Source organism: Seriola aureovittata, chromosome 22 (assembly GCF_021018895.1).
Source record: "Seriola aureovittata isolate HTS-2021-v1 ecotype China chromosome 22, ASM2101889v1, whole genome shotgun sequence".
Taxonomy (NCBI): Eukaryota; Metazoa; Chordata; class Actinopteri; order Carangiformes; family Carangidae; genus Seriola; species Seriola aureovittata.
The window spans coordinates 19,889,867-19,897,802 of record NC_079385.1 but is presented as its reverse complement, the minus strand read 5'-3'; the positions used below and the strand labels follow the sequence as shown (position 1 = coordinate 19,897,802).

Genomic DNA, 7,936 nt, shown 5'->3' with positions numbered 1-7,936 from the left:
GTGTGTGTGTGTGCAGGACTATCACAGGGGCTCGGATCACCTCTCTGCCTAGTTCAGTGTGTGAGCAGTTTCCAAACCTGCAGCTGCTGTGAGTCCAAACACAAGCCTCATTCACTTTATATATATATATATATATATATATATATATTTTTTTTTTTTTTAATGTCGTGCTCCTGTTCACATCCTGTGATGCGTTCAGTGTGTTTTGGATTTAACAGTGATGACAACTGAAACTCTCTCCCTGCAGTGATCTCTCCTATAATCAGATCCAGACTCTTCCCAGTTTCTCCGGCTGTGAAAGTATCCAGAAGATGTGAGTTTGATTTTGTACTTTCTTTATAATTTTACTTTTAATTTAGATTTTCTTTGTTTTTCTCAATCACTTTTTTTTTTCTTTTTTTTTTTTTTGAGGCATCAGGTACAACTTTTCTGACCTGTAACGCTTTAAACACGCTGCTTCACAGTCACTGGATCTCAGCAGTTACCGTGGCAACCAATCAACTACAGCCAGCTGTGCATTATGGGAATAATTAGCACCATTGTAGTTCAATCAGAAAGAGAAAAAAAAAAAAACTGATAAAAGTGACGTAATGGAAACATCGGGGTCGTGTGTGTGTTTCAGTGACCTGCACCACAACGAGATCGAGGAGCTGCAGGAGAACACCTTCCACGGTCTGATGTCTCTGTGCTGTCTGTAAGCACACACACACACACACACACACACACACACACACACACACACACACACACACACACACACACACACACACACACAGACATGTTTAATTACCCGGCTGATCCTGAGCAGTGATCTGAAGGCCTCTTTAAATACTTCAAAATGGAAACACACTCACAGACCCAGGTGGTCTGCGTGTTGATGGGACAGGTATGAGGACGTGGTCTGGCACAGATTCAGGACTCCGCACTGGAACACCACAACTGATGCTGGTTCTTAGTGACAATAACATGGATTATAGATTAGAAACAATATTTAATTTCCATCAGTTCAGTAAGATTTAAATATCTTTTGTACAGTTTACTCATGTGTAAGAATTCAAGTTTGAAGTTAAAGCTTCACTAAAGCTGATCTTTTCTCATCAGACGCTCACGCTGTGAAAGGTGCTGAAAGCTACGATAAAAATGAACGTGTGAAATTCAGGTTTTCACAAATAAAAATTTGTAAAATGCTTCATACATCGGTGGTTTCCACATGTGATAAACATCCTATTTTCTTTAGCACTGCACATACTTCAGTGGTTTATGAGTTTTCCATGAGATGCATTACACTGAAATATTCAGTTGTTCAAGCAACAAAAACATAATTTGGTAAATGTTGATGTGAAACTTTTCTCTCAAAAGACACAAGATTAAAACAAAACTCACATTATTTGTTTTTTCTTTATTTATTTTAGAATATTTTTTGTTTTTTTAACATATTTCTTTAGAATTTTTGGAGTTTTTTTTTTGCAGATTATTATTGTTATTTTTTTATTTTTTGAATTTTAGGAATATTTGCCTGTGATTTATACATTTGGAAATTATTCTAATTGGTTTTCTATGTTTCTGGACAGTGTCCAACATGTTAGAGGATGTACAGTATACAAAGCATTCTGGAGGCCGACGTGGATTTTTGTGTCTTTTAACACTCGTGTCCTGGTCAGAGTTTTATACATGACACAATAATATTTCATATAAGAAATATATACTATAATATACTAGAATAATATAGTATAGTAATAAATATAGTTATAATAAATACTTAACTAATACGAATTCTAGACGACGACAGCTGCTGTTTTCCTTATGATTGATGAAACTGCAGATATTTTACTTTGGGTGGATTATCTCTTTAACTATAACATGAACATAAGTTCAGTTCCACTCAGTCGAGCCTCTGTGAGCTTCATGACTTACTTTATTCTGGTATTACAGAAATAAGAGTATTATACACTCACTTACTCTGGGATTAGAAACAAAGACTGGCTGTTCCATGAGACCTGCAGGATTAAATTAACTGAACTAAACTCAGGATGGGAGTTTGATGCTGGTTCGACGCCTTATCGTCTCTCTGTGTCTCTGCAGTGATTTGTCGTGGAACAGGTTGTCGACAGTGAGGCCGAACTCTTTCTCCGCTCTGCCCGCTCTCACCAAACTGTGAGTATCAGATGAATTTATCAAAACAACCTTCAGGTCTCTGTTAGGCGCCTGAAAGATGGCTGAAAGTCCCAGGTCCTCCTGTCTCCTGGTTGTGTACTGACAATTAAAGACAAAAAAATGACCCAAAAATCATCTTTATGATCAAAGGATTGAATATAAAAGTCACATGACTTCAGTCAAAAACTAAAGAAGGATAAAACGTAGAGGACCAGAGACCTGTACTGGAAATCTCAGAGGGTCATGGTCATGAAAATGAAATAATTTAATCGTGGAAAATTCCTTCTCTCTCTCTGCAGTGACCTGTCCTCCAATCAGCTGTCCTCTCTGCCTCTGATTGGTCTGCAAAGTTTAACTCACCTGCGATTGGCTGGAAACGATCAGCTGATGGAGTTAATACCCCGAGAGGACCTGCCCCGGGTCAGGTAAACACACACTATTATAAAACACACATCTACAGTCCAGACTGATGATAAGAGGAAGGTGTGGAGAAATTCAGCTCTAAACTCTGGTCACTGTGTGTTTAAAGGTCTTTATCTCCCACACAGTTCTGTATATATTGACGTAAACCTGCTCAATCTAAGGCTGAGACTTGGCTCTTTAATCTGTTATTTGATTTGAACCTGAATGAGCTGAAGCTCAGAGCCTGAGGAACAATTACTGTCCAAATACTTACGGCCTGGTCTGTACATAAACAAAGGAGTGTTTTCTGCATTAAGACTCATTCCAGTTAATCCATGGCTCATGTACCATAACTGAAACATGAAATACCAAACAAAACGTTGCCTGCTGTGATGCTGGACCTCCAGCATGGCTGCTTGATGGAGGGCGGAGGGGAGGGGCGTTTGATGACATCACCAACAGCCCCGTCATCCTTAAACTAAAGCCGAGACGGACCTCACAGATTTTCCCACCCTGTGTTCGACCCCAGCGGTCGCAGCAGTGTCGTAACGTTCAGAGTTATTGTTAGCTCACAGCGCCTCCCCTACGTCTCCGATCACCTGGGGGGTAAATCTCTAAATTACACCAGTAATCCAAACACCGCCTGTGTGTGATTTAGTGGAATTTCCTTTAATTGGAAAAGGTCTCGATGTCGTGTATTTTAAAAGATTTAAAGGGACATTCTGCTGGTGTAATGAAGTTCATTTATCTGGGCATTTGGACGCTGGAAGTGACAAAAATGTAAAAGGTGTGTGTGTGTGTGTGTGTGTGTGTTCAGGGTGATGGAGCTTCCTTACGCCTTCCAGTGTTGTGCCTTCGTCTCCTGTGAGAGGAGAGGAGGTGGAGGAGGTTTGTCCTGGGAGAGAGAGGAGGCGGCGGACTTCACCGGGAGAGACACCTCCGTCCTCTCCAGCCAAGGTAACACCAAACACACCATCACATCTCAACAAGGCTACAGCTGCACTCAGACTGAAAATAGAACTGCAATGTCAATGTACAGATAGAAAAACAATGTACAAGATTATTGGTTATCAAAGAGAGGTTGAATCGGGGAGCACCTGGACTTGGTTGTCGATACTTGAAGATGTTTCACATACGTGGACAGACCCCTCTTACTATTACAAAATGCAGAATTTAACTGCACAACAGCTGCTAGCAAAGACGACAAGGTGATTTGTTATCCATGCTTCAATCACCTGTGGTAGTCGTTTGTTTTCATCTGGAGAAGCATCACATGATAGGAGCGTGATGAATCAGGGAAGGATACATCATGACTAGAAGCTGCAGAGCTCCTGACATCTCAACACAAAACAAACCAAAGATGAACTGAAGAAAAACTGGAGACGAACTGAAGAGAAACTGAAGAGAAACTGAAGAAGAACTGAAGAAGAACTTAAGACGAGCTGAAAATAAACTGAAGAAGAACTGAATAAAAAACTGAAGAAGAACTGAAGATGAACTGAAGATGAACTGAAGAAGAACTCAAGACGAACTGAAAATAAACTAAAGAAGAACTGAAGAAGAAGTGAAAATGAACTAGAGATGAACTGATTTTATTTCCGTCAGAGTTGTTTTCTGCTCCTCTCAACCATGAGCTTTATACAAAATGGCGGGTTCTTCTGCTGGGGAACAAGAATACACTGAGTAATTAGCATGTAGATTTAGCTGGTACTTCAGGTTTGTGGACCAAAGTGTGTGACAGACCCTCCAGAGTTGTACAAATATGCCCTTAACCCACTCAAAGACTTCTTCTATCCCCGCTGTTTCTCGGCAGTAGATCAGGACTGGGAGGATTTATTGATTGAGTTTGAAGACGAACCGAAACCTCAACACTCGGTCCACTGCAGCCCTGCGCCAGGTAACACAAACACTAAAGGATAGACCCTCAGACGTTGAATTTACCTCAACACGTGTTACATGAAATACTTGTATACTACTATAAATCATTTTACTTATGTGAAATGAGATTTTATTTATGTTGTAGTACAGTAAATAATGTGGATAAATTTCCTGCAGGTCCGTTTCGTCCCTGCCTCCATCTGCTCGGCAGCTGGTTGATCCGTGGCGGGGTGTGGCTCATCGCAGTGCTCTCATTGGTCAGCAACAGCCTTGTCGTGCTGTCAATCTTCTTTTCCCCCGCCACCTCGGTCACGCTGCCCAAGCTGCTGATTGGCCTGCTGGCGCTGGTGAACGGCCTGATGGGGGTGTGGTGCGGCTGGTTGGCGGCGGTGGACGCTTGGACGTTTGGGAGCTTCTGGAGGTACGAGGGGGACTCTTGGAGTACTGGGGACTCTGGGGGTTGTGTGGTGGATTCTGGGTAATGTAGGGGGTGTGGGGACAATTTTGACTATGTGCAAAAACTGCCCAAATCAGTGAGATTGTCCATTTTGACCTGCAATGATCACATCAAAGCTCAGTCTGTGCTAAAAACTCCCAAAATGTACTTCATGAGCAAAAAATTTCAAAATAAAAGTCCCACAGTGGAGGGAGAAAGGTCCTTGAACTTCATCTGTTTGTGTTTGTGTTGCAGGTACGGGGCAAAGTGGGAGAGCAGCTTCCTGTGTCGACTCAGTGGCTTCCTGTGCGTGTTTGCGTCGCAGACCGGACTCTTCCTGCTCACCGTCGCAGCTCTGGAGCGATGCCTGGCCGCCGCCATCGCCACCACAGGACGCAACAAAACTGACAAACACAGTGGTGAGGAACTTGGACGTGAATTTTAGTATCAGTTGTCATGAGTTCGGGTTTGAAAGATGTTTTCTGATTTCATTCGTCTCTCTCCAGGTCACGCTTCGTCTCCGCTCTTCGTCCGTCTGTCCATTGTTCTGTGTTTCCTGTTGGGTTTGGCCGTCACACTGCCCCCCCTGGTGGCCGGACACAGTAGCACCTCCCTCTGTTTGCCACTGCCTTCCTCCACCTCCTCCTCCTCCCTGGCCTTCTCCGTCTCCCTGGTGCTCCTCGACTCGCTGTGTTTCCTCCTCATGACGGTCGCTTACACTCGCCTCTACTGCCGGGTCAACAAAGCTCCACCTGCCTCAGAAGAGGAGGCGGCGCTGACTCGACACGTAGCCTGGCTGCTCTTCTCCGACTGCCTCCTCTACCTCCCTGTGGCCTTCCTCTCCTTCTCCTCCCTGCTGCGCCTCCCCGCCGCCGGGCCAGAGGCGGCAAAGGGGGTGCTGCTGCTCGTGGCGCCGCTGCCGGCCTGCATCAACCCGCTGCTCTACCTCCTCTTCAACCCACTCGCCAGGGAGGAGCTGGCAGCGCTGGCCAAACGCACCTGCGGGGTTATGGCGGTACCTAGACTACACATGGGTGGAGGAGGAGGAGGAGGAGGAAGAGGAGGAGGAGGAAGGTCGATGCCTGTAATGATGGATTCAACGTACGACGAGGACGCAGAGAAACAATCGTGTGACTCGACTCAGGCGCTGGTGGCAGTCGGAGGCTTAAAGGAGGAGGAGGAGGAGGAGAGAGGAAGGATAAAGAGCGAGACACAACATTCAGTAGCAATCGTTGTTCCACGTCACTAGACTGACACACACACACACACACACACACACACACACACACACACACACACACATATATATATACATTGGGTTTGAAGCTCTCACCTGCAAAAGGACAAACATCGTTTGCAGGGGAAAAGTTTCTTAAGGGTGTTGTTGCACAGAATATCTTAAAAGTTTTCCTTAGTTAAGGAAAAATTTTAAGGCTTTTGCAGCAGTGAAAGAGATTTTACAGCATTAAATTTCTACTGTATCGTTAAGGGTGTCTCCTGGTTGCTGCAAACTTCCTGAGACGTGTCCATTTTCATTTATCGCCATAAACTCAGCCATGTTGTAATTTAGATTTTCCTTACTTTGCTCACTAAGGCCTTTAGCTGATTCTAAGTGATTCCTTAAATACAACACCAAGTTAATATTTTAACGAAACCTTAAGGAGAAGACTTAAGGGCGTTTTGTGCAACTGTTTTACTTAAGGAAACCTTAACTCAGACATTAAGGAAGATCTTAACTTTTGATGTTTAAATGTTCCTCATTTAAATCTCAGTTCAGCTTTCTTCTGTTTCTTCTGAATACTTTCATATCGTGGCTGTAACGGACACCGAAGCCTGTAGGGAGCTCCTGTAGGACTTTGGCAGGTGAGACAAAGACCTAATCTTAGGACACACACACACACACACACACACACACACACACACACACACACACACACACACACACACACACACAGTTACAGATACACAAGTAAACTGATGTGACTGTGTGGCAGCAAATGTAGCAGAGGACGGTGAAAGAAAACAAAAGAAATGAAAGCATGTGAAGGTGCTCACCATGAGCACACTGCCAGTTTGACTCCAACTCTCTCTCTCTCTCTTTCACTCTTATTGTCTGTCTTTGTCTCTCTACCTTTTTTATCTTATTTGTTTTAACGTCCCATAAAGACGAAAAATCGATCAAAAACTAAAAGATGGATCGAAATCCATGAAAAAACTGAAGAACTGGGTGGCATCCCGCTAATGTCTGATTGATCAATCACATGCCAGAGGACACACACACACACACACACACACACACACACACAACACACACACACACACACACACACACACACACACACACACACACACACACACACACACACATATATATATACATTGGGTTTGAAGCTCTCACCTGCAAAAGGACAAACATCGTTTGCAGGGGAAAAGTTTCTTAAGGGTGTTGTTGCACAGAATATCTTAAAAGTTTTCTTTAGTTAAGGAAAAATTTTAAGGCTTTTGCAGCAGTGAAAGAGATTTTACAGCATTAAATTTCTACTGTATCGTTAAGGGTGTCTCCTGGTTGCTGCAAACTTCCTGAGACGTGTCCATTTTCATTTATCGCCATAAACTCAGCCATGTTGTAATTTAGATTTTCCTTACTTTGCTCACTAAGGCCTTTAGCTGACTCTAAGTGATTCCTTAAATACAACACCAAGTTAATATTTTAACGAAACCTTAAGGAGAAGACTTAAGGGCGTTTTGTGCAACTGTTTTACTTAAGGAAACCTTAACTCAGACATTAAGGAAGATCTTAACTTTTGATGTTTAAATGTTCCTCATTTAAATCTCAGTTCAGCTTTCTTCTGTTTCTTCTGAATACTTTCATATCGTGGCTGTAACGGACACCGAAGCCTGTAGGGAGCTCCTGTAGGACTTTGGCAGGTGAGACAAAGACCTAATCTTAGGACACCACACACACACACACACACACACACATACACACACACACACACACACAGTTACAGATACACAAGTAAACTGATGTGACTGTGTGGCAGCAAATGTAGCAGAGGACGGTGA

General features: G+C 43.2%; 1 protein-coding gene across 2 annotated transcripts in view; it reads left to right on the top strand.

The window, feature by feature from the left end:
- The window catches only part of LOC130163789 (leucine-rich repeat-containing G-protein coupled receptor 5-like), a 35,807-nt gene extending 28,638 nt beyond the window's left edge, over nt 1-7,169 (top strand). Inside the window, exons 11-20 of one of the 2 annotated variants that reach the window (XM_056368178.1) lie at nt 17-88; nt 248-313; nt 623-694; nt 2,083-2,154; nt 2,454-2,579; nt 3,374-3,513; nt 4,373-4,453; nt 4,612-4,855; nt 5,126-5,289; nt 5,377-7,169. In XM_056368178.1, coding sequence (XP_056224153.1) covers nt 17-88; nt 248-313; nt 623-694; nt 2,083-2,154; nt 2,454-2,579; nt 3,374-3,513; nt 4,373-4,453; nt 4,612-4,855; nt 5,126-5,289; nt 5,377-6,119 — 1,780 coding nt within the window. In that variant the 3' untranslated portion in view covers nt 6,120-7,169. Of the gene's footprint in view, nt 1-16; nt 89-247; nt 314-622; nt 695-2,082; nt 2,155-2,453; nt 2,580-3,373; nt 3,514-4,369; nt 4,454-4,611; nt 4,856-5,125; nt 5,290-5,376 lie in introns of both variants that reach the window. The other variant, XM_056368177.1, reaches the window with a different exon arrangement.
- Nucleotides 7,170-7,936: the final 767 nt, after the last annotated feature.